Raw genomic sequence first — 25,701 nt, forward strand, 5'->3', positions numbered from 1 at the left:
ATCCTAAGGTCTCCATGTGTCGATTGCAGGCACATTTGGGGGACAAAAGGGGACAGAACCTCCGTTCCAAAGAAACTAGCAGAAAAAAAATTAATTAGCACAGCTACACAGACGATTTCTGATCCCTGCCGTGAGCTGTATTTTTAATGCATGTGGTTCCTGACGTCTGTGCACACATCTCACTCCTGCTTCCTTAAACATGAAACATAAACATGAAATAGCCCACCTGCTAAGTCCGAGACCATTTTCCCAAAAGAAGGCCATCAGCACACCAGGTCTGGAGGCCGCTGATCTGAATTTGTAAAATGAAAACGATCCCTTCGTTTCCAAGTTTGGGAGTATTGTCTTAAATAAAACTGAGCTGCTTTGGTCTTGTTTTGTTATGCGGCTTCTGCTGTCGGGCATTTAGGCCAAGGGGAGCCACTAACCCTAGAAGGAGGTTTCCTGCGTCCCCTGGGGTGGAGCCCCTCCTGGGCGCCCACTGCAGCATCCCCAGAACTGGAGAGCTTTTGGTGAGCGCTGCCTGGGAAATGCCAGCCTGGGTTCACGTTATTACATTAGCTGGGACCTGGCCTGTTCCATGCCCCAGACAGGCACGTCCTTGAGAGAGGAAAGAATCAGGAGTTTCCGGCTCACTTCCTTGCTGTGTGGGTCGAACTGGCTTGTCTGATGAGAGAAATGAGGTCCCACATCTCATCCGCACACCAAGCTGAGATCACTGTCTCCTGGAGCAGCAGAGGGGCCGAGAAATCGCAGGGGAAATGTGAAGACTCCTCCCTGGCCCCAGGCCCGAGAGCGCTGATGGGACCGTTTTGGGTAGGGCAGAAGGTGATGGGGTCTAAGGTCGCCCTGGATTCTAATGCACAGGCTGAGGTTGACACGCACAGAGCCCAGGGATTACAAAGTGTCCTCCCTTTCAGACCCCAATTAGGCTCCCACAGGCCTGGATCCGAAAGGCTCTTAGTCCCTGGGCAATGCCGTGCCATATGATGTGTCAGGTGAGAGAATCAGGTGCAGGCTTGGCAGAGAAAGGAGGACTGTGTCACTTAACTAATTTGGCATCTGGAGCTGCCTGAGGGTCTCCCCCGGGTCTCCTCAGATGTCCCCCACGCCTGTTTGCTAATAAGCCTAGACTCCATCCTGCCCAGTGCTAACTCAGCATCCATCCATCCTGATTCCCATTCGGACTAGAACACCACCTGCTATTACTTTCTCATGAAATAGTTACTGGTTTCGGCAGAAGAGGATGGTGGTAAGCAGCTCCCGAACCGTACTTCAAATACTGGATTTGCCACCTACACCTGGTTAGGACTAGTGTCAGGATAGATCGTCTAATTGCCCTGCCTCAGTCTACCCATCTGTAAAATGGGAAGAATAAGCCCCAGTAGTTCACCAAGCATTGTGAGGATTAAACAAGCAAATCCACACAGAGATCTAGAGCAACGTGGAAGTTTTCAGAAAGTGTTGGCTCTTTATTCTTTGGGGGAAACAAATCTGCTCCAGGCTCTAAGGGCTACTGAGTAGATTAAAGCTGTGTTGCGGCTGGGTCTGGGAGACGGACACACAGACAGATGAATCGTGATCCACGTGACTAAGCTTTCATGGTGTTGTACAAAACTCTGGGAGGATCTTGAGGAGAGTGTGGAGGGGCAGGACAGGAAGGCTTCCTGAAAGAGGTGGCAGCAGACTGGGCCTGGAAGGGCACGATGACACCCCAGGCTCAGTGACCCAGAAGAGAGGACAGGGACGAGTCGAGAGTGCAGCTGTCAGCACCTCCAAGGAGTCTGGCGGCCACACAGGGCAAAGCCACAAGACAGGCCCTGCAGGCTCGGGCGTCCGCACCAGGCAGCGGCAGGGTGTTCCGTGGGGCTGCTGTGGAGGGGGCAGCAGCAGGAGGAGGAGGACTTCCCGGAGTTTCACGAGGCACAAACTCCAGGTCAGTCCCTGCCTCTGCCCTGCAGGAAATCCTGTCATCCCTCCAGGACATATATGCGGCTCTGAGGACGGGAGCAAGGCCTCGGACTTGGGCTTTTCCTGCCTCGGGCAGGTCCCGCAGCTCCTCTGGCTCCACCAGGAGAAGGAAAGGATTTCAGTCGTTACTGCGATGAGAAAGACTGCACTGGGCCATCATCAAACATCAGACTAGAGACCCGGCCCTGACAGGTGCCGCGCGGAGGCGGGGCAAGGCGTTTCCCCACCATGCTGCGGTGTGCGAGGGTCATTTTGCTTGGATTGTTTTTGCAAAAGTCCTGCTCCCTGGCTGCAGCCCCAGAACAGGTAAGATGAAACTTGCACATTTTTTATTTTTGAATTTTCGTGATGTGTTCAAAGGCAGTCTGTTTTCCCACATTAACAGGAGTGAAGGGTCCTATCTGGACTTCCAGAACCTCAAGAGAGCTTGCAAGAATAGAACCCTAAAGGGGGGTGCGCCCTGGTTCCGCAGTGTGCTGGCCCAGGTGTCCTAGTCCTGGAGTCGCTCCTGCTGTGGCGACGGCTGATTCCACTGCTGGCTCCTCTTCCTCTTCTGGATTTGTGAATTCTGGGTTTCCTGTGGTGTGACCAGCTCACGGCAGGGAATTCCTGCGTGCTGCGTTTGCAAGGGTGGAAAATACAGACAGCTGTAGAGAGATGCTCTGGGGAGCTGCGGGGTGGTGCTGTCCTGCTAAGGACAGAAAGTATCCGAAATAGTTACAAAGCCCGCTGGGCTGGGTGCTCGGCCATCTCCAAGCTCCTGCCTCCCCAGGGCTATGCAGTTTCCCTGTTTGCCTCTGCTGAGTTTATCAGCACGCAGGACCCTGGGGCGGGTCACACGGCTTTCTTGTGGGGCCCAGAGTATGCAGAGCAGAGGGCCGTCCGGGCGACTATTTAAAATGTGTTTTTGCCATATCTGATTTCGGGTCTAAGACTAAATCTGACACATGAACCAGGCATATTTCCACCAGCCAGAGGCCTCCAGCGGGGCTGTCTCTTGATAAGACTTTTCCTAAAAACATGGAAAATGGCATTGCCATCCATCGGGGCATTAGGAGGTGAGCTTCGTGAGCCTGTGAGGTGGACATTTCAGAGCCCAGCAGAGGTTGGTAGCTGGACCCTGAGAGAGTCACTGAACCCCCTCAAACCCCTTTGCTCACCTGAACTTGCTCCACAAATAGTGTAACGAGAGTCACCCGCATCTTCATCACCAAGTGTCGCCTGTCGTGCAGAAATTCAGCCTTGGCTGAAGCTGAGTCTGCTTTTCAGAAGGGACAAGTTATAAATACTGAGCCAAAGAGACATTCCACCCAAAAAGGCACTTTGAAGACCACGGGGTTTCTTTAAGAGAGAGTAGCAAATCCAGCCTCCTAGAAAAGAAAGTCAAGTAATGTTACCCTACACACCTACGCAAGGAAAATCCTGCTTTTAAAAAAGAAAACTAGCAGCTGGCCATGATGGTACACTCTTGACATCACAGCACTCAGGAGGCTGAGGCAGGAGAATCATCACAAGTTTGAAGCCAGGCTGGGCTACATAGAGAGTTCAAGGCTACATCACGAACTGCACAGTGAGACCCTGTCTGTAAAATCAAAAGAGGAAAAGAAAAAATAGAGGTGTCCTTACAGCCAAAGGGGATTAATTCACATGGTATCCAAGGGTGGCTTCTATCCATTTGCAAAGCCTATCCTGTGCTATTTGAGTTGTAAGGATCCCCATGTGACAGCTTCTGGTAGAAACAGATGTGATGTTTCATGTGACACCTGGGTGCAGGGAAGAGAGAGGGTTCCTGAAGGGATGAGAAGGCCAGCAATCACCACGTGTCCCTACCCTGGTCCCTGCACCAGCGCTGGCTCAGTTTCCCTAAAAGGAGGCTGCTGATGTTTGCCCTGATTATCTCTGGAGCACAAAGCTCATATAACATAACGCCCCTGGGAGAGTGTACCCAGAGAAATTGGGGACATCAGTCCCCACACCTCACCTGCAGGCCACAGCTGGACGTGCAGGATGAGCTGTGAGAAACGCAGAGGCAGGAGACCTGGATGTTGTAAGATGTTTTTAAGCAGCGGTTACCGTGCTAAATACCTGTCTCTCACGCAGCTGTGTGAGGTCCCCACTTTATGCATTTAATCAACAAGCATGTGCCGGCATCCCTGCATGCCACACACTTGCTGGGGATTCAGGATTTAGCACCAGGAAACACAGAAAGGAGCCGGGTCCTCCTAGGCCTTCCTTTCTAGTTGGATTGTCACCCAGGGCTGCAGCTGTTTCTGCAACGGGGAGGGCACGGTGCCCAGAAGTTCGCACCCTGAGGGCGCTGGAGCCAGAGTCCATGTGGGACCCACGTGGAAACACTGAGGCCTTCTGGCCCCGAGTTGCCCACTGTACAGTGTTCCCGTTTGAAACACAGATTCTGAGTGCTGCCTCAGTTTCCTGGCTTGGGTAAGAGGGAGTGGTGGCATTGCCCCGCCTTGCAGGACACCGGGCTGCAGCCCGCAGCTGGCAAACCAGTGCCTCTCCCCTCTCCCCTCACCACAGCCGTGATACCAATGCTAAGATTTCCAGGCGACACTGGCAGCCTCACATCCGTTGCTGCTGGTTCACCCCTTGCCATCCCGGACATCACCGAGACCGAGTCAGCCGGGAGGGGGGGCCGGTCAGACGCTTCACCAGGCTCTGCTAACGGGATTTGGTGTCCTCGGCTGTGTCTGCACAGGGAAACCGATGTGACAAGAAGATTGTCCTAACCGTCACCACCCCGTGCCAGCCCTGCACAGTCAGACTCCCGTGCCTGAATGGTTTCACCTCCGCGGGAGTCCAGGACTGCAGGTACTCACTGTGCAAAAATAAACCTCAGCACGCTAGGAATCCTAACTCCCAAGAGAAATGCCCCGCTCAAAAGCTGCAAAATAAGCCCACGACTTGTCTCTTGCTGAGACTCCACCGAACCCCCACTGGGGTCACTCACAACTTACAGCCCTAATCCAAAGCTCATCAATCTCATCAATCACATTTTAAAACAAACTGACCATGCTGTACCCAATTGCACTGCGTTTGCACATAATTCTCCCTTCTTTAGTTTGAAAATCTGGGCTTTGTTCTGCTTGGAAAAAGTCCTCACCTGAGCCCGTCAAAGCTGCGGTCTACGAGGCACCTTCTTGGTAAACGGGGCCCGTCAGAATCAGAACCCGGAGAAAGGGCACAGGTGAATTCTAGCTTGGTTGAAGGTTGTGTGAATGTTTGCATTAGGATTAGGGTTCTCATCACTCAGGATGGGCCCTCCCCGGTGGACAGCAGGGTGTTCACTGGCCGCGGGGTGCAGCTGTCTTATCCTTAGCTCCCTAACTTAGAGAGCAGCACTGACCCATGAGTCCACTTTCAACTCAGGAATGAATAATGGGTGTTTTTGTGTGAAATGAAAAACGTATTGCTGTCATATGATGCTATTTTAAATCTCATGTTTTTTTAGAAACAGTGTTTTTTAAACACTATCTATATATCAAAACCAAAATCATTATTTTTAATAGAAGTTTCCCAATCTGAGCCAGCCTACAATAAACAAAATATGAAGCCGCTGACCACTAAATTACCCAGTGCAGTGACACAGTCCCAAAAAGTTTCGTTTCCTATTAGAATTAGACCGGAGGTTAAAACCACGTGGCTCCTCACTGAGAAGGAGCTCACGCTGACTGCTCTTTTGTTCAGGGCCTGGTGGGCTTTTTAACAAACAGGTTACATCCCGCCCATTCTCGGCGCGTGGGCATGACGATACAATTTTGTGTCCATCCTGTTTTAGAACTGAAAACTTCCGTCTGTCACTAATTTATGTGACAGCCTGGCTCTTCTGTTTTGTTGGATGGTTTTGAGTTTCTCCCTCCTCCTCCTCCTCCTCCTCCTCCTCCTCCTCATGCTCCTCCTGCTCCTCCTCCTGCTCCTCCTCATGCTCCTCCTGCTCCTCCTCCTGCTCCTCCTCCTCCTGCTCCTCCTCCTCCTGCTCCTGCTCCTCCTCATGCTCCCCCTCCTGCTCCTCCTCCTCCTCCTGCTCCTCCTCATGCTCCTCCTGCTCCTCCTCCTCCTGCTCCTCCTCATGCTCCTCCTGCTCCTCCTCCTCCTGCTCCTCCTCCTGCTCCTCCTCCTCCTGCTCCTCCTCCTGCTCCTCCTCCTCCTCCTCCTCCTCCTCCTCCTCCTCCTCCTCCTCCTCCTCATGCTCCTCTTCCCTCTCCTCTTCCTCCAGCCTCTCCCTCTCCCCTCCTCCTTCTTCCTCTTCTCTTTTTCAGTACTGGGAGTTGAACCCAGAACATTTACACCCCCAGCCGTTTTTTACTTTTTATTTTGAGACAAGGTCTGGCCAAGATGCCCACGTTCAAGTCTGACTTGAGACTCTCCTGCCTCAGCCTCCCCAAGTGATGTTATTACCAGTGTGCACCACTACACCCAGCTGCATGAGGGAGTTTTTTTAAAAGGAATTTTTTTTCTTACTTTTTATCGGTACCGGGGATTGAACTCATGACCGCCAGGTGCTTATGCCACTGAGCTAAATCCCCAGCCCTCTTTAAAAGGACTTTTTTGAAGTACGCCTGACATACAAAGAGCTGTACACATTTACCATACACAATCTGGTAAATTTAGGGGTACTTATAGACCACGAAACTATCACCCCAAAGATATCCATCTCTGCCTGAAGTTTTCCCCACACTTTTCTGCGATAAGAACACTTGATCAGAAGATCCTAGTAGGAAATTTTCAAGCATCCACTTTTAAGTTAACACTATGGTTAACTCCAGGCACGCTGCCCTGCAACAGCCCCTGGGACCTCCTCATCTGACACGGAGCCGAAAGCTTCGGGCCTTTTGCTGAATACCCATGTCTGCATCCCTCCATCCCACAGTAACCCCCTCTACCGTGTGCTTCTCTGAGCTGGACTGTGTGACTTTCCTGGTGTAAGTGGGTGACGCAGCATCTCACTCGGTACCCTCCTGTCTAACTCAGCCCACCTGCGTACAAGCCAGGAGCCCCGACCACACGCCCGTCCTGCGTCTCCACTGCTTCCCGCTCACCCGTCCGCAGGGCTTGGCTTGCATCGGTGGCTTGGCTGTCGAGACTCCTACATGCCACATGGGGCTGGACACATTTCTCCTTGAGATCCTGACTTTAACTCCTTTCGATCCATCCCCAGAAAGAGGACGGGTGGATTGTATGCTCGTTCTGTTTTTAATATTTTGAAGAACTTCATACTGTTGATCCACTGTGGCTGCCCGGTTTACGTTCCACAAAGTACACGGGGCATCTCCGTCTCCTCTACATCCTGACACAGGCTGGTGGCCTTTGGGTGGGTTTGGGTTTTTGGGATTTTTTTTTTTTTTTGTTTTGGTCTTTTTTCTTTTCTGGTACGGGGGTATCGAACTCATGACCTCGTGCTTGCCAGGTAGGCACTGTGCCACTGACTGTGTCCCCAGATACAGCTCAGCAGCATAAGAGCCCACCTCTGAAAGGGCTTTGACAGTAGCCGCCCTACCAGGGGAGTCGCTGGCTTGTGGTTTTGATTTGCCTTTCTCTGATGATTCGTGACACTGGGCACATTTGCACTTGCCCGGTGGCATCTTGCACGTCTGCCCAGATCGGTTCTTGAGCGGATATTCGCTTCTGCCATTGGCTTCTTCCTCCGCCACCTCTCCCTGGTAGTGATCTCAGCCATCCAGAGCAAAATGTCCTTCTCCCATACCTCGCCTGCCCGCAGACCAAGCGGCTCGGCTGTGAACCAACTGCGCTTTGGGGACTGGGTTAGGAATCAGCGCTGAGCTCACCCTCACTCTGCTCTTCCCAACAACAGCCCAGCTGAAGGACTGATGTCTCTAGAAATGCTACCGTCCCCTCCTGGAATAACTCAGGGAGGCAGAGAGCCCTGTAAAAAGGGGCTGGCATTTTACCTCCATGGGATCACTATTCCAGAGCTGCACACCCGCCAGAACTAGAAACTGTTCTGAGGAAGCCACCATCACATCTCCCACAAGGATATATGGTAGATACAGCTCACCACAGTACGCTGTCTCTGCCTCATAACTTCTCGGGTATCCGTAGTAAAGATCCTAATAGGAAGCCACACATTTGTTTTCCTATGCGTTGTGCAACTCACGATTTTTGCCTTCTTGCTTTGGTCACTAGGAGGCTCACTAACAAGCTTGAAGGCCCATCCCCCAGCACGAGCCAAGGCACATCATTTATTTCATCTGCTAAGCTCATTTCTGGTATCATTTTAGTTCCTTCCTTCTCTCTTCAGTATTTCTTGAATTTTTTATCCATTTCTAACAATTAAAAGAACTCCTGATTTAGTTTCTTTCTACCTAGAAAGCAAATATGCTCTATCTGCATTTTTTAAAAGACCGTATAAATCACTAAATAGCCACCCAGGGCAATCCCAACCCACCAGCCCCCCGCAGGGCTCTGATTAAGCATGGGCCCCTCTCTCCCAGGTACTACCTCTCACTCTCTGTATTTGAACCCGGCTGCCGTCAAGTCTGCCAGAAGAACCAATCCCAGCCCGAGTGCTGCCCTGGTCACTGGGGCCCAGACTGCATGGGTAAGTGGCATGACCCGGGCTCTGACCTTGGCTTCTCAAGACCCCGTTTCATGTAAAATCAAGATGCACGAAGCCCTGGAGAAGAAAGAGGTGAGCATCTTTTTCTGGAAATTTCCATTCCAGGCTACCTGCATAAAATGTTTCATGTCCCCTTGGTTTTTCTAAGGAAATCAACCCAGGCATAGTGGCTCAGGCCTACGATCCCAGCACTCTGAGAGGCTGAGGCAGGAGAATCTTAACTTTAAATCCTGCCTTGGCAACTCAGCAAGACACTGTTTCAAAGTTTAAAAAAATATATATGGGAATGTAGCTCAGTGCAAAGGCCCTGGGTTCAACCTCCAGTGTCAAAATGAAAGGTCCCAACAAAGAAATCTCTTTGCTGCAGTTAGAGACCTCTCCAAGAGAATTCCTTTGTAAGTTGGAAAAGGGGGTGATTGAAAAAACACACATTTTTATTTTAAAAAAATAATTTAGCAAAGAGAGATGCTAGCATTATAATCCCAGATATTACTTCTTTAAGAAGAAGTTCCATTACATCTCAAAGACTATAGCAAATAACTATTAAATATTATAATAATTTTAGTCTTAAGACAGAATATCAAATTCTACAATGTTGAATGTATAATGCCTTAATATAAAGAAACCGTAAGGTAACTTTATAAAGTTACATGCAATACAGGTAGACATAGAATTAATTCTGAAGAGTTTCTATGGTAACAGAAACCACTAGCAAATCTTAGCCATGATAGATTTCTGTGATCATGCCTAATATTTGTTAGATGGAATTGAACCTTCATCCTTGGTATAGGTTATTATTACACAGTGACCCCAGCTTTGTTGTGATACTCAAGTTATTTGAAATTCTCTCCCATTTTGACCATCGAAGTCAGAAATGTGAGCTCATAAATTCGCTACCTATCTTCTACCGTGTAACGAAAACACTCCTTAAGATCATCTTAGGAGGGAGACATTAGTCTCTTACACTCTGTGATATTTTCCCCTGATTAAAGTAACATGGCTGAGTTGTGTACCGCCTGGGAAGTTTAGAAAGGTTTAAAACAGGAAAATGTCAGCTTGTGTTCTGTCACGGGTGGAAACCTTGAATACTTTGACCATTTCACTCTCTACAAGAGTCCTAAATCACGGCGCCCACGCGCAGCTGCCTCCTTTCCTGCTAATGAGTGAAATGCCCTCCACTACTCCCCACCCCTGACCTGAGGTCCCGGCGGGGTCCTGGGCTCTGTGTCATCCAGTGCGAGTTTGAAACCTCTCTCCGAGCTAGACAGCTTTCTCCGCATTCTGCTTACTAGAAATCAGATAGTCCAACGTCCCCTCATACAAGTTTCTTTGTGGGATGGAAGTGATAAGGTACATTCGAGGGGGGGGGGCAGCGCCTCCCCTGCCCTTCCATCCTCTTCCTAAGCCCTTCCAGCTTCTCGGTCGGTGCCCGGAGGGTCAAGGCTTGGGGTCTAGCCTCCCAGCCCTTCCCTCCCCTGCCCACCCGGTGTTATTCCCCCCAGGGTGCTGGCACTAAGAGCTTAGCACCTCAGGATCAAATGCAGCAGTCCACGTTTCCCAAGCGATTACTGGACCCCCAGACCCCGAGGACCTTCCCCTCAGTTCCGTGTATGGGGGTGCGCTTTGAGTGACCGCAGGCATCTTGGTAGAACAGATGTTTGGATTCTTGCCCGGCTTCTAGCCCATGGACCTAATCTGCTGCTAGGTTAGGGGTCACACACGCTGCAGACAAGCGACAGGCGTCAGCAGGCCCGACAGAGCAAGTGGCCGACCACAGCCGGGGGCCGAAGACAGCCTGGAACCTCCCGGCAGGGGACCTGCTGCCCGGCCTCAGCTCCTTAGCTGTCCCAAGAGGCCACATGCCCTGCTTCACAGAACGGCAGGTGCGATTCTTGCCACTGTAACCCAAGTGACAGAAAGGGCTCTCGGAGTGAAATGAGCTTCCCACCGTGCCACGGGCCAGCGAATGTGGTGCTTTTCCTCCCCAGGACCGGGAGGGTCTCACAGAGCCCTTGAATGTCCAGGCATTTCCTTTGGGGCGGTCTCAAGGCCACGGAGACCAAGGCCGGGACATCACTCCTGTCGCCCTCCCTTGGGGGCCGAAGGGTGTCGCCCTTTATCTTCATATTCCATGCATACGAGCTGGGGAGCAAGGCTTCCTTCCTCTCAGGAAAAAGACAAATCCTCAGCTCGCCGGCCCTGTCACCCCTGCCCTTAGAGGTGATGACAAGCACCCTCTGACAAGGCCACGGGGAGCTGCTGACAGCGTCCCCTCCTGGCCTTTGGGGGGAAGCGCATTCCGGCCTGGGGGTACCCACTCCCGGGCCCCATGCTCCCCCCACCAACTCGGGTGCTTTGGAAAGCATGTGGGTAGTGTCTCCCCCAGATAAGGAAGGAGGCCATGGTCCGCGCTGAACACCTGGAAGGTGCAGACAGCGGCCTCCACCGGCCTGTAAATGCAGAATGAGCCTCGAGCTCTCACCTGCAGGGGCTAGTGTCTCCCGCTCTCCCCATTAAACTGGCCCTGCTTTTACCTGGTGTGTGGTGGAGGTCTCCTCTCAGTGCAGAGACAGATTTTTAACTTTGAAACTTAGTCATATTGCAACAGCAAAAATTTTACTGAAAGAGAAATGCTTTGGTGTTTTTTGTTTTTTGGTTTTTTTCAGTACTGGGGATTGAACACAGGCTTCACGCTAACACTAACGCCATTCTGGGTCTTGTTTACTTACTTAATTTTTTTGGACAGGGTCTGGCTAACTCCCTAAGCTGCCCAGCCTGGGCTCAAACCCATGATCCTCCGCCTCAGTCTCTCAGCGGGCTGGGCACACAGGCCTGCACCACCCTGCCCGCATGAAATGCTTTCTATCTGTACATCTGTTCTTTTTATGGCACCATGAATTTATGGGCTTTATGCAACAACCAAAGGAGTAGAATCCAGCGTGTGCAGGGAGGTCTCATCTGAAGTCACCACGGCCCAAGCGATCATCCTGTTATTTCGGAGAGCAGTGGCCTTGATGGCTTTTTTTACCAAATTCCTCGACATTGACTTTTTTTAAAAAATACACTGCACGGGTTGCGAATCACAGACAACGCAGACTGAGGCCGTTCTTTCCGGCTTTCATTTTTTTCCCTGCCAAATAACACAGTCAGATGTGCTTCACCAGGGTTTCCCGGGCGGAGGTGGCCTGGGAACTATCAGGACACGAGTCCTGCTGGCCCTGTGCACAGAGGCTTTAAGCAAAGGTGGTGATGTGCCTGGGGCACCCCTTCTCTCAGGAGCCCAGGTCACAGCGGGTCCCTGGCCCCTCAGGCAGGAAGCGGACTGTCAGCCTCTAGGCAAACAGACGGCTGGTGATTTGCTGACAGCTTACACTGGCTGGATCTGCTGTGTGGGAAAAGTCTGGGTGACCAGACGGAAATGTGAGAATGGCCTGAACACCTTATCAGCACCTTTGACCCCGCAGTGCCTCAGAAACGCCCTGGTGGCACATTCTACAATCTCTCTCTCAAGGGCGGTTGCTGACAACACTTATTTTACCCTGCTCGTTCTTAATGGGGTGGAGGGAGAGGAAATGATTTGAAAGGCAGCCAATAAATGTATCCTTTTGCCTCACAAATGTATTTTTAAACTTTCTTTTTTTTTGAGACAGAGTCCCTCTATGTAGTTCAGGCTGGTCTAGAGCTCACTTTGTAGCCCAGGCGGGTCTCGAACTCACAATGATCCTCCTGCCTCAGCTTCCAGAGTACTGAAATTACAGGTGTGCACCGACAAATGTATTTTAAAACCACACAGATATTTTCACAGATTCTTAAGATCTTCTATTCAGGTCAGAAGATGAGGACTCACTAATTCTGCACTCAGACCAGCTTCTTTGTCCAGAGTGCTTCCCGAGGTTGGCCAGCTCCTAAAAATCAAGCACTTATTAAGCACACACAGATTTCCAGGTACAGTCGCATGACAATGTTCCTGTTGGTGATGACATTGCTCTCGATGGCAGTGGCCTAGGTGATTCCTCTGGGGACAGCAGGGTCATGTGTCCTCTCCATGATGCTCACACGCAGTAAATCACCCCCATTCCATGTTCCCGGTGTGGAACAGTTCCCGGCTGCTTTTCTGCGGGCAGCTTTGCAGATCTCGGGGTGTGCTGTCGTGGCTTCCTTGGGGACCGGCTTCCCCTGGGACAGTCCCCTCCCCAGTGACCCAAAACGGATGGGCCAGAGAAGCATCTTAGAGGGCTGCCTGATGATTAAAAGGCTGAGTAACTCCCCAGGCCCTGACACAATCACACTCTTGGGAGCTGGCGGGGAGTGGGGGGGTCCCCAGTTTCAGGGTCCAGCCTGCACTAGAACTGGGCTATATTCCCATCAGCCCCTCTGCCCTGTGTGCTTCTGCTGGGCGTGGAGTGAGAGGCTGGGCGGAGGGGGCATGGTGCCCGGAGGAAGGGGAGTCCAACTGGCCTGCCAGGGATCATCTGGAGGCTTTTATAGGTAAACAGAGGCAACTTGAGATCATACAAGTGAAAGAAATCTGACTCGCATTTGTAAATAGCGTACTGTCTCCCTAGTAAAAAACAAAAACCTGAATGTACAATAGATATTCTAACAGTGGAAGGGAAAGAAAGTGCCCAAAAGTCAAGGACAGCAGGGTTGGGGAAGGAGAGGAGGAGGAAGGGAAGAGACTCTATGTGTACAGGAGTGTGTGTGTGTGCACGTGTGTGTGCACGTGTGTGTACAGGGCAGATAGCTGTGCTACTGATCTGTTACTTCATCCAAAAGAACAGACTGTGCCTTCCTTGTTTGTTTGATCATTTCTTTTGTGCCTAAATCTTGTAACCTGAACTACCTCTAAGATAACAATATGCAATATATTAATTAGTGCTAATTTCCTACTTTTTTGGGAAATTCTGTATCATTTCTATCCTTTTTTCTCTTTTGCTATTTTAAAATATTTTTTTTCAACATGGCCTGCCAGGAAGGCCTGGAGGGGAAGGATCCGAATCCGGACGTGGGGAGTGGGCAGCTGGGCTGGAGGGAAGGAGCGAAAGGTGGGCTCGGGTACTGATGTCAGCAAGTGTGCAACCCCCAGGGGCATCTCTGCCAGGCCGCCCAAGGGTGCATCTCAGGGTGAGGGAGACCAGGCGTCCCGCTGAGCACACAACGAAGCCGGGCGTCACCCAAGGAACTCCTCGCACACCCAGTGCTGGGGCAGGTGCAGGAATGGGGCGGGGGTCCGCACCTGCCTCATCCTGCCCAGAACTGGCTGTTCCCAACACCACCACTACTGAGAATGGCCCAGCAGGAGGGCTGGGTGCCAAGGAGGGCTGGGTGCCAAGGAGGGCTGGGTGAAATGCTCCCAGCACCCTCTGGGCGTGGTGACCTCGGGCTTCACCTGCTTGTCAGAAGAGCCTCCAGGTCTCTCCCTGTCGATGTCCGCTCCCGGCCGGCAGGAAGGACACACGACAAAGTCTGGCAGTGGACAACCTTTTCTTTTATTTTTCTTCTCCGTACAGCCTGCCCTGGGATCGCTCCCAGCCGAAGCCTCCTTTGGTCCGCTCCCCGCGGCTCTTTCTGGGCTTCTACTTCCGGGCTTCTTCTTCCCCCCCAGGGGTGGCACCAGTATATATACGGATACAGTGTCCAATCATGTTAAAGTAAGCAAGGCAAGCTGATTGGCCAACATCATCAGTTGCCAGGAGGACTATATTGTTGAGCGGGTTGCTTACGCGGTAAGCAGGAAACTAACGTGCTCCATGGGAGGGGTAATCTACCTCAGGCTTTACTCTTTACTACAGGCCTCACGTCCGCCAAGTGAGGCGACCGGGCTCGGGGCTGCGGCTCCCAACATCTCCCCCTTTTTTATTTTTTATGAATGTGCGCATCGTAGCCCTTTCTGGACTGGGTGCAGAGGCTTATGCCCTATGCGTAGGCCCACCGTAGGTCCTTGGCTTAGACCCTGGTCGGCCGTCCCATGGTCTGCCAAGGCCCTGAGGCCCTCGTCCTTTTTCTAGGGCCAGGCACAAACTGGACGGAACCTGGATGCACACAAGCTTGCACTCATTTCCTCTCCGTAAAGAAATCCCCTCGGAGAGAAATTTAGACCTGGGCAGCATCTAACAGTCCAGCGGCTTACGTGCAGGATGGGGTAGGGCCTGGCTTAGGTTGAGTTGCACCGGGGGAGTACGCTCTTACCCGTCATTGACTCTCCTACCCAGCTATGTCATAATTTTTTAGAGGAGGAGTGTGGGAAGCTCACCGTCCCTAGACTCGGTCGTAGGCTAGGCGAGCGAGCCATGCATATGCCTGAGGATCTTCTTGTCCATTTCGGGCTACCGCTATTTCTATTCATCTTGTTGGTTGGTCTGTGATGGATCTCCGGTAGGGCAGGTCTGATCTTCAGTCGAGGGCTTTGTCGCCCGTGTCAGTCTCTCCGGTACCCACAGTGGTTCTCGTCCCGATTCCTGTGGGAAAACACAAACCGCGCCTCGGTTCCAGCTGACCACTGGATCCGGGCCCATCCATTGTCCTGTCAGGACATCTTTCCACTTCACCCACCCTTTATGGTTGGGGGAAGGGTTGCAGTGCTCCACGGCTGGGGAGCAATTATCATTATTTAAATTTAAAAAATTGTGTGTGAATAGTGCCATGGATAATCGTGCCTTTGGGGCCAGGCCTTGGCCTACTCCCCCTTTTTGTTTTTGTAAAATTTTTTTGAGGCTTCTATGAGCCCTCTCAATGATTCCTTGACCTTGGGGATTGTATGGGATACCATGTTTTAATTGAACCTCCATCATTTTGCAGAACTCATTGAAGGCTTTGCCTATATAGGCTGGTCCATTATCAGTTTTTAATATTTTTGGTTTGCCCCATGCGGCCCAAGCCGCCAGGCAATGATTGATCACATTAGACACATTTTTACCTGTTTCTGCTGTTGCGAATATGACGTGAGAACAGGTGTCTGTGGAAACATGAACATATTTAAGAGTCCCAAACTCCTGTATATGTGTGATGTCCATCTGCCAAACATCACCAGGGATCAAACCTTGAGGGTTTACTCCCATCGGTATGGCAGGTTTGTATGTGGCACAGGAGTCACATAGTCGCACGATATCTCGTGCATCTGCTCTGCAAACATGGAAATGGTTTGTTAGTGTCCTGGCATTGACATGAAACTTATCATGGAAGGCACGGGCTCGCTCGATTGGTGTTAGTAAGGTAAAAATCCATAATGGGCGAGTGGCAGTGTCAGCAGCCGCATTCCCCTGTGCCATGGGCCCCGGCAGGGATGTATGTGCTCTTATGTGGGTGGTGAAGACCTTATGGTGTCTGTTCTGAAGCAATGTCTGGATAGACAGGAACAGCCCAGCCACTGTGGAAGTGGATCTAATTAAACCGGCAGTCTCAAGCACTTGCATAGCATTGACCACATACCTAGAATCGGAGACAATATTAATGGCTTCTGAGAACCGTTTAAGAATCATTTTAATGATCTGCAGTTTTACCACCTGAGGCTGATCAGGTTTAAATTGTATGGTAACCGGGGGCTTGCCTAGGATCACATAGGCGCCTATCCCCGTCTTGGAGCCATCTGTGTATATTGTAGTTGCTGGGACTAATGGCTCAGAGGCAGTAACCTTTGGAAAAATTATAGGGTGCTGAGTGACAAATGACAAGATAGGGTCTTTAGGGTATTGATTGTTTATATCCCCATGGAAAACACATCTCAGAATGGCCCATGTATCTATGCAGGCAGCCAGGGTCTTGATCTGGCTGGCGGTATAGGGTACTCGGATGGCTTGTGGTCCTGAGCCAAAATGTTGGACAGCTCTATCATGCGCTTCAAGGGCCAATGAAGCGACTGCCTCCGGGTAATGTTTTATGACTTTTGCAGGTGAGACCTTAGGGTGTATCTACAGTAATGGTCCTTTCTGCCAAATCACCGCTGTGGGCTGTAGACTAGTCTGTAGCAAACAGACATCAAAGGGTAGCCCTGGTTCAATTCTGTGTAAGGTAGCCCCACCTAAGGCTTTTTCCACTCTCTGTAAGGCAGCTCTTGCCTCAGGAGTGAGCCTCCTGTGGGAGGCTATATCTGGGTCTCCCTTTAGAAGGTCGAACAGGGGTTTGAGATCTGAATTTGGTATATGTAAATATGGCCTAATCCAATTAATGTCTCCCAATAGCTTTTGCATGTCATTTAGGGTCCTAACGCCATCCGTCCTAATGGTGACCTTCTGCGGAGAGACTAGCATAGGGGAGATTCTCGCGCCTAAGTAGGTCACCATTTCTCCTCCCTGAATCTTGTCGGGGGCAACATGCAGATTAGCTTGTCTCAGGGCCTCGACCAACTGGCCGAGCATATTATTTAGCATGTCTGGGTCCCTGCCGCTGAGTAAAAGTCGTCCATGTAATGCACACATCTTATCTTGGGAAAGGATTTCCGTAGGGGGGCCAGTAGGGAATCAAGGTAAATCTGACACATAGTGGGACTGTTGGCCATACCTTGGGGCAGCGTTATCCACTCGTATCTGAGATCAGGGCTTTCTTGGTTAATGGTGGGTAAAGTAAAGGCGAACCTATGAGTGTCCTCTGGATGCAGGGGGATTGAGAAGAAACAGTCTCTAAGATCTATAACATAAACTGGCCAGGACTGAGGGATGGCTGAGAGAGCTGGCAGCCCCCTCTGGACCGCCCCCAGGGACTGCATCTGCGCGTTGACCGCCCTTAGATCATGGAGCAGCCTCCACTTGCCAGACTTTTTCTTAATTATAAAAATGGGGGTGTTCCATGGGGAGGTTGACGGCTTAATGTGTCCTAATCTAAGTTGTGTACTGACTATTTCTGACAAGGCTAATAGCTTTTCCTTAGGCAGGGGCCACTGAGGTACCCAAACCGGATCATTTGACCTCCAGGTGATTTTGATCGAAGTGGGTAGGAGAGCTTCTTCAGCAGCCCCTAAGAAAAACCCAGCCCTTGCCTACCTTTTTTGTTCTCTACTGGTATTGGGGATGTCCGACCCTGTAGGGCATTGCCCAAGCCTTTGCCGGGGGTATATCCCTGGTTCCTGAGTATATCCTTAGCCTGGGGGGAGCAGTTTGACGTAAGCGTGACATCCATCTGAGTGAGGATGTCCCTTCCCCATAGAGACACTGGCAACTGCAACACAAATGGTTGGAAATGGCCCTGATGACCCTCCTCATCGCACCAGAGCAGGGTTGAAGCACTAACCTGAGGAGCTGACACCATCCCCAGGCCCTGCAGCGTGTTATCTACAGTGTTGGTGGGCCAGTTGGAGGGCCAATCCTTTCTAGAGATAATGGAACGGTCAGCTCCTGTGTCTAGGAGCCCTGTTATACTCTTGCCGTTGACCTTAAGTGAGAGCATGGGCCTTTTATCAAGTATTATATGGAGTCCCTCGAAGACTTCCCCTGAGGAACCGAAACCTTGACTTTCTCTAATTTTCTGCTTTGAGGGGAATCTCTTGTGGAGACTGGGGAGCAGCAAGAGCTGCGCTATCTTGTCTCCTTTATTGATTACCATAGTACCCACAAGAGATTGAACCATAATTTTAATGTGTCCTGTGTAGTCTGAGTCTATGACCCCCGGGACTACTATGAGACCCCGAAGGGCCGTGGAGGATCTCCCGATCACCAGACCCACGGAATTTTCGGGTAACGGTCCCTTAAAGGTGGTTTCAACCACTTGAACACCCATATCAGGCACTAATATAAGTCTGGAGGCGACACTGAGGTCCACACCTGCTGACCCAGGGGTGGCCCTTGTTGAAGGCTGCCATCCTGAGCTGTCCTGTCTCTGGGGCGGGGGCCCGCCTGTGAAGGGGGCCCCCTCTGGCCATTTTTTGGCCCTCTAGCATCTCGTCCACAAATACGGTTGCCCTGAGCATCAAAGACCGACCTACACTCCTCAGCTTTGTGTGATCCCCTCTTGCATCGCCCACAAACATATGGTTCTTCATTCCTAGGGTGAGGCCTAGCATCTGCATTGTTTGGGCAATGACGTTTAATGTGTCCTGGCTCCCCGCAGGCAAAACACCCTTTAGCCTTACATTCCCCTTCTAACCCGCGAGGTCCCCTCTGCTGTACAGCCGCGGCCAGGAGAGCAGCCACTCCCGAGTTGGAGAGCGGCCCCCCTATCTCTCTGCATATCCTAATCAAGGCGTTGAGGTCCTTGTTCTTATGAGGAGCTATCGCTGCCTTGCACTCCTTTGTACATTGCTCAAAAATCAGCTGCCTTACCAGCGGTCGAGCCACTCCCGGATCAGAAAATATCTTATCGGCAGCATCTTGCATTCGGGCCACAAAGTCAACAAATGGCTCTGTGGTACCCTGAATTACTGGGAAAGAACCCTGCGACTCCTTATCGAGCGACTTAGGCTCCTGACAGCTGGTCTCTTTGGCCTCCTTGCCATTCAACTTTCCCTCGTCCTCGGAGTCAGACGACTCCGAGGCTAGAGCCCCGTCCTTCTCCTTAGCATCTTTGTTCCCCTTGACGGGCCCCTCTCGGGAGCTCCCTGACTGGGCCTGCTCAAATACCCTGCATACTTTTGTAAGCTCTTGAGAGCTTTCTCCACAACCACCCTCACTCTTAATGTTACTACCTAGCATGTTTCCCATTTTTTAATATGTTACTCACCGCGTGAGGCCCAAGGAATCCGCCACTTACGCGTGAGCCTGAGGGGAGTCTAAAAGCCCTGTAGGTGCGCGCCACCCAGAGCCCAGGCTTATCCCCAACTCACCTGTCTCGCAGCTCTGTACTGGAGCGTTGTCCACTGTCACGTCTCGGGGGTGATCAGTCCCCGTGCGGGCCTCCAAATGTCGATGTCCGCTCCCGGCCGGCAGGAAGGACACACGACAAAGTCTGGCAGTGGACAACCTTTTCTTTTATTTTTCTTCTCCGTACAGCCTGCCCTGGGATCGCTCCCAGCCGAAGCCTCCTTTGGTCCGCTCCCCGCGGCTCTTTCTGGGCTTCTACTTCCGGGCTTCTTCTTCCCCCCCAGGGGTGGCACCAGTATATATACGGGTACAGTGTCCAATCATGTTAAAGTAAGCAAGGCAAGCTGATTGGCTAACATCATCAGTTGCCAGGCAGACTATATTGTTGAGCGGGTTGCTTACGCGGTAAGCAGGAAACTAACGTGCTCGATGGGAGGGGTAATCTACCTCAGGCTTTACTCTTTACTACAGGCCTCACGTCCGCCAAGTGAGGCGACCGGGCTCGGGGCTGCGGCTCCCAACATCTCCCCATCTCCATCCTCACCTCCTGCTGCTCCTCCTCAGGCAAAGACAGAAATCTTTAACAAGACCACCTCACAGAGGTGGCTGTGGCCGCCTGCTGGGGGCAGAGGTAAGCCACTTCATCCATGCAGGACAAGGCTGTGTTTAGTAAATGTTGAAAGCCCCCAGTGAGAAGTGAGGAGAGCTCCAGGTCTCTCCCAACCCCTAGACGGCCCTCTCCCCTGTCTGTAGACCAGGCTACTCTGGTTACCTGTCAGTCCATGACTCTGTCTCCCCCCCCCCACCGCAGGACCATGAAAGCAGGGACAGATACGTGTTATGCACCCTAATACCAGTTAGGATCAAAAAATAGGAGCCATAATCAAAAACTAGGATGACTGTTACATTTTTTAAAATGCATTGCAGAAAAAGTCACATTGCCATTATTCCCTCTTAAAAATCTCCCCCTCTGCTTTAAATGCACTTCCTCTCGGGCTCCCCCTGCCCTGCACTCAGAGGTCACCAGTCTGCAAAGTCTAATTGCTGTGTGTGGCGACTTCTCCTGACTTGGGAGAATGTGGTAGAGCCAGCGGGTGTGGCTCAAGACAGCTCTGGGCAAAGATCTGCCCCGGGGAGCAGGAGGGGAGGGACAGGCAGGCTCTTCCAGCGGGAGGGATGAGGAGTCGCCTGTTTCCCTTCCCGATGGGTGACTCTGGGCAAGCCCCTGGCCAGGCTGTGCCTCTTGAAAGTGAGGCTAAGGGCAGCACCAGAACTGCAAGGCACTGTTTCGAGCCTCGAGCACCGCACCCCCGTCAGTCCCAGAACCCCCGCACTGATGTGGGTTCATGAACAACATAGGAATCCCAGCAGCCAAACTGATAAACTGGGGACTTAATTAGCTGAGCTCAGTGACCGCTCGCGTGGACGCCTGTTTCAGAGTCCCACCGAGTGGCCCCGGACTGGAAAGTTACAAGGCTTTTAAAACAGAGAACCACAAAAAGGCATCCTGTCGGAAACAACTCACCTAGACTCTGACATTCCTTTTTGGCTGACACCTGTATCCTGCTTCTTTGTTGAGCAGGTTACTTTTTCTCCTGTGGGTGCAGCTCATTCTGCTTTTCTCATGGGACTTGTACCCTGAGTAATTGTTCACTCTTCTGGGTCAAATACAGGGCACAAGATGGCGTTAGCTCTGCCAGGCTACAACATGCACCTGGCACACTTTGCTCACGAACTTGCAAGCAGGTGGCGCCCGATCCCGCCTCGCTCACAGGGACGCACGCGAGCCCTCTGCACGGTTTCAGCTCGGATCTGGATCTCTGACCACAGCTGTGCAACCTCCCTCAAACCGGCACTGGGCCCTGGATGCCTCCGCTCACCGAGTGTAGATGAGACCTCTTCCGCTTGAGCACAGAGGAGTCTCAGGGCCTGTCACAGTGCTCCTGCAACCCCCCTGCTCGGTTTGGGGTGCTCTTGCTCTTTGGCTCTTTGCCCAAGGACACGCAATAGCTACTCCCGACTGTTCAGAGCAAGACTGTGGGGTCTTCTAGGGAAAGTCAGTAAAAGCCGTGTTTCAGGTCTCGCTCACCTCAGAAGGGCAAAATCCATGCTTCTTTGTAGGCTGCTTCTGTGTGATAGCTGAATCCCTTTCCTCATCGTAAGAAGCACTTCAGTCGTGGGGTTCATCCACACGTGGTCACCCATGTTCCAGCCCCACCCACTGTTCATGGCCCACAGAAGAGCCCACAATCCTTTACAGCCCCGAGAGTTTCATCCATTCCCTCCTCCAGAAATCCTCTTCCCTGAAGCACAACCAGCTCCTACAGCACCTTCAAAACTCCAGCTTGAATGACTCCTTGAGGACACTCTCAGACTTGTCTGGGAGTATAAATAGCTCCCCCCACAAGGCCCTGTCTAGTACACTCAGGAGTCTGGCTTTTGATTCATGCTTAAGGGCTGAACTAACTTCCCAACTTTGCAACTTTAAAAACTGCGAGGCTCAGGCAGCTTACGGATGGACGGCACCCCTCCGCTAACAGCAGAGGGTGTCAGAGGGAATCACTGAGCCAGATCATTGCAAAATGTGTAGCAGGTGCTGAAGAAATGGTACAGTGATGTCTCCTATCACAGCACCTGGGCACACGGAGATCCTGCCTCCCCTGGGACCCTTGCAGGCCACCAACAGGGTCTCCAGGGAGCTCTTGTCCCTGGCAACCAGCACACGAGCTGGCCCTCAGCGTGCGAGCTGGCTCAGTGCAGAAAGCCATGTGCAGCCTTGAGTGACCGAACCCCACTGTCTGATTCCCCAGAGTGCCCGGGAGGAGCAAAGTCACCCTGCAGCGGCCGGGGCAACTGCTCAGAAGGCATTGAGGGGAACGGAAGCTGCTCCTGCCTGGTGAGTTCAGAAATGCGTTCTCTCCCTCTGCGATCGGGCTCCTCCCTTCCTACCTGCTGGTCCCCCTCAGCACGCCCCCCACACACCCAAGAGGCGGTGGCTCGTGTATTGGTATAAAAAATACATTCGCTCCAACAACATGACTCGTAGAGGCTGGGGTCCCTGAAGCAAGGTAATTCACTGCTCAGCCTTAACTTGATCCATCTGTTAAATGGGGCCGAAGTAAAATCCAAGTAATAACATTTATTAAAGAAGTAAAATGTGACTATATGTGTCACAAAGATGCCTTGCGGAACTCTGCAGGGCACAGAAATTGCTCTTACTATCACCGTTAAAAATCATTACTGTTATCAGACTCTTACTATCCTTCACCAGCTACTCTGGCTGCCACTTGGAGGGTTTCCTTTTCTCATGAAAGTGACTTTTTGCAAATTTTCAGCCTTAAGGGATTTCAGCACAGAGATCCTTCAGAAAGACACTGAGCTTAACTGCCTTGAGAACTGCAAGGTTAGAAGAATTTTGTTTCACCCTTGGGTGCTATTTGTATCTCTGGCTCACCTTTCAGTCTCTTCGGCAAAGCCCAGCCTCTCAGCAGAGCGATGTGGGGATTCACAAACCCTCACCACACAGAAAACAGTAAGAACAGAGCAGGAACCAGAAAGGAACCTGGGGGAAGATATGGCTGGGTGGGGAAGCTAGTCAAACCCACCAAGAGGTCAAGCAGGGTCTCCTTAAGAGAACACGGGTCTCCCTGAGTCTGATGACAGCCCCCTGGGGTGTTTTGCAGGAGGGCTTTAGTGGAACAGCCTGCGAAACTTGCACCCAGGACAACGTATTTGGACCCAACTGTACCTCAGGTATGTGCATGCACCAGTGCATGTGGGTCCCCTGAGAAACCCCTGGGAGGAGACACTGGATGCTAAGTGTAACTGACCAGGGACAGGGAAACAGAGATGACCCTGAGTCTGGTGAACCGCAATCTCGGAAAGCCCAATGGTGTCTGTGTGGTTCTCAGTACCTCTGGGCGCACGAAAGCTTGCTGGGGCGCTTGAGAGGTACACGATTTCCTCTCTCTCTGCAGGCTCCAAGATCCAAGCTGCCTCTTCCCCCCACCCTTACATGAAGCCTTTCTGATTTCAGAGTAGACCTAGGGACCTCTAATTCCATCATGGGTGCTCCACATTCTGATGTTTCCCTTACTTGGAGAAGTTCACAAAAAAATGCCTGCAGAGTCAGAGACTGTTGGCTGGAGACTTTACAAACACCCAAAGCCTGCTCATCCACTCTCTGGTATCTGGTTCCCCTCAGAGGTAGACCTTGAGACTTGGGTTTCAGTACAAGCCGCTTACTTCAGCTGTGGTCCCAGGAACACTGGGATGTGAGGGGTGACACGGAGAAGGTAGAGGGCACACGGGTGTTGGGTGTTATCTTACCCAGGGGAGAGGGAGCCCCAAGGGGCAGCAGAAGAAGCCAAGCCAAAGATGCCCACATCCTGCTCCCTGAGACCAGGGAAAGTCTCCGGGAGCGCAGCGAAGGGTAAGCAAGGTAGCAGAGTCGGCTGATCTCCAGCTTTTCCTGGATGATTTGGGTCCGCATGAACATGGAGGAGAGGGGCCAAGGACTGGACATCGGAGTAACTCGGTGTAAGAAAGACTCCGCCAGCTGTGGAAGAGGCAATAGGCCGATGAACACGGCCCTCCAAAGCTGGGGAAGCGAGAAGATTCTTCCTGGAGCCTCCAAAGGAAACCTTCCCAGCCTCCCCAGCACCCTGGTGATTTCCATTGCTGTAGCAAAATACTTGGAGCTGAATAATTTCTGGAGACGTTCATTTTGCTCACAGAATCATGGAGGCTCTGAGGAAGACCCTCACAGGGCCTGGCACCTTCTCCAGGAGAGATCACACAGCGAGGCAGGCAGCCAGGGCAGCAGCGGCCACCTGCCCTCCTGCAGCAGTCTCTCCCCCAGGCACTAACCAGGGTCCCAGGAGAACTACAGGATCCTTCCAAGGCCACACCCCGTGACCTATGACCTCCCGCCAGGCTCCACCTCTTAAAGGTCTACCTCCTCTTAACATAGTACACCGAGGACCAAGCCTCGGAGGGACAAACCTATACCACATCCAGACCACAGCATAAGCTTGTGATGATTTAACACAGCAAGAGGACAGGAACACAAACAACCCACAGGGGACAGTTGGTGGCTGGGCACTTCCAGGAGCAAAGAGCTCAGGCTGGGAGCCATCCTAAGGTTCACACAAAACCCACGTGCAAACAGCTGCGGACGCTGGGAGCTGACTGAGTCACAGACTCACCGAGGCTCACGAAGGCAGAGGTGACAGAGACTGCATCTGCCGGGTCCATGTCCCTCCAAAAGGAATCTGTTGGGCAATCTTTCACCATCAATACCATCCTAGTTTTGGCTTTTATAGAAAAAATGGAATTTGATAGGCTACTCCAACTCAAGTATTTTTTGCGATAAAGCCGACACACACCGACGCCCCACTCCCAAATTAAATCCTCTCTGCGGCTGGTGGCTTGGACGCCTTCTGGTCCGTGATGGGAAAGTACCATTGTATCCTCATCTCCAGGCCCTGCTGCAGAGGTGCTGCCTCTTAGCCACTGACTGCGTTGGTCAGCTGAATTGGGGCGGCCCATTTTCAATGCCGACTTTGCTCCGCTACCAGAGTGCCCTGCTGCGTGGGTTACGAATGGCTCAGAGCTGCACTGGCCAATTGTTTTCCTCTCCCCAGCCAGAGCCTCGCTCCCAGCCAGTGCAAATGCAAAGCCCACCTTCCCGCAGCCACGTGGGTTCCTAAGAACAGCCTGCATTTACTAAGCGCCTACTTCGTGCCAGGCAGGGAGCCAGGAGGCTTCCAGAATAATCTCTCAAGCCCTCCATGCACCTCTTTAATGAAGCAAATGTCCTCATTGTGGTGACAATGTGAAGAAGTCTCTGAGTTCTTACAGCTGTGATGGGACAGAGGCAGGACTTGGCCCCAGTGTCTGACTCCAGAGCTGGGTCCCAAGCCTGCACCGGCTGCTCCTGGTAAGCACCTGCCACAAATGACACCCCAGACAGGCAGTGGGACCTTGCAAGGGATGAGACAAGATCACGAGGCGCCGGAATGTGAGCTGGGACGATGGTGCAGGATGTGTACAGCCTGTGTGGGACCCGAAACCTGGGAGAGGGTGCAGCCTGCTGTGCCATGGGACATGTCCCCAGGGGACTGAGGGCCTGGCACTTGTCCCTCAGCCCTGTGACAGGAGTGACCAGGACTTTAGCTACATTCAAGCCACACTGCCCAAGTTTTGCACGCCTCAGAGATTTGCCAAGGTGCATGCGTAAAGTCCCGAGGTCTTCTGGGGACACCTGGGAACACCTCTGACACCGTGTCTGGCCACCCTGCAGTGCAGAGGCAGCTCTGGGAAGTGATGCCCAGTGGCAGGATCCTGCCAGGGCCGGACTGCAGAGGAGCAGGAGGGACAAGCTGGACAACAAAGTGACAGGCAGCC

General features: G+C 52.0%; 1 protein-coding gene across 4 annotated transcripts in view; it reads left to right on the plus strand.

The window, feature by feature from the left end:
- Positions 1-1,772: 1,772 nt before the first annotated feature.
- Stab2 (stabilin 2) overlaps positions 1,773-25,701 on the plus strand; it is a 137,434-nt gene continuing 113,505 nt past the window's right edge. For 3 of the 4 annotated variants that reach the window (XM_063255465.1, XM_063255467.1, XM_063255466.1), the window contains exons 1-5: positions 1,779-2,277; positions 4,688-4,800; positions 8,442-8,548; positions 22,104-22,189; positions 22,977-23,046. In XM_063255465.1, coding sequence (XP_063111535.1) covers positions 2,200-2,277; positions 4,688-4,800; positions 8,442-8,548; positions 22,104-22,189; positions 22,977-23,046 — 454 coding nt within the window. In that variant the 5' untranslated portion in view covers positions 1,779-2,199. Of the gene's footprint in view, positions 2,278-4,687; positions 4,801-8,441; positions 8,549-22,103; positions 22,190-22,976; positions 23,047-25,701 lie in introns of all 4 variants that reach the window. The other variant, XR_010049463.1, reaches the window with a different exon arrangement.

The sequence above is a fragment of the Cavia porcellus genome, unplaced genomic scaffold (genome assembly GCF_034190915.1).
Source record: "Cavia porcellus strain 051 isolate PalLab524CR breed Dunkin Hartley unplaced genomic scaffold, mCavPor4.1 scaffold_8, whole genome shotgun sequence".
NCBI classification, from domain to species: domain Eukaryota; kingdom Metazoa; phylum Chordata; class Mammalia; order Rodentia; family Caviidae; genus Cavia; species Cavia porcellus.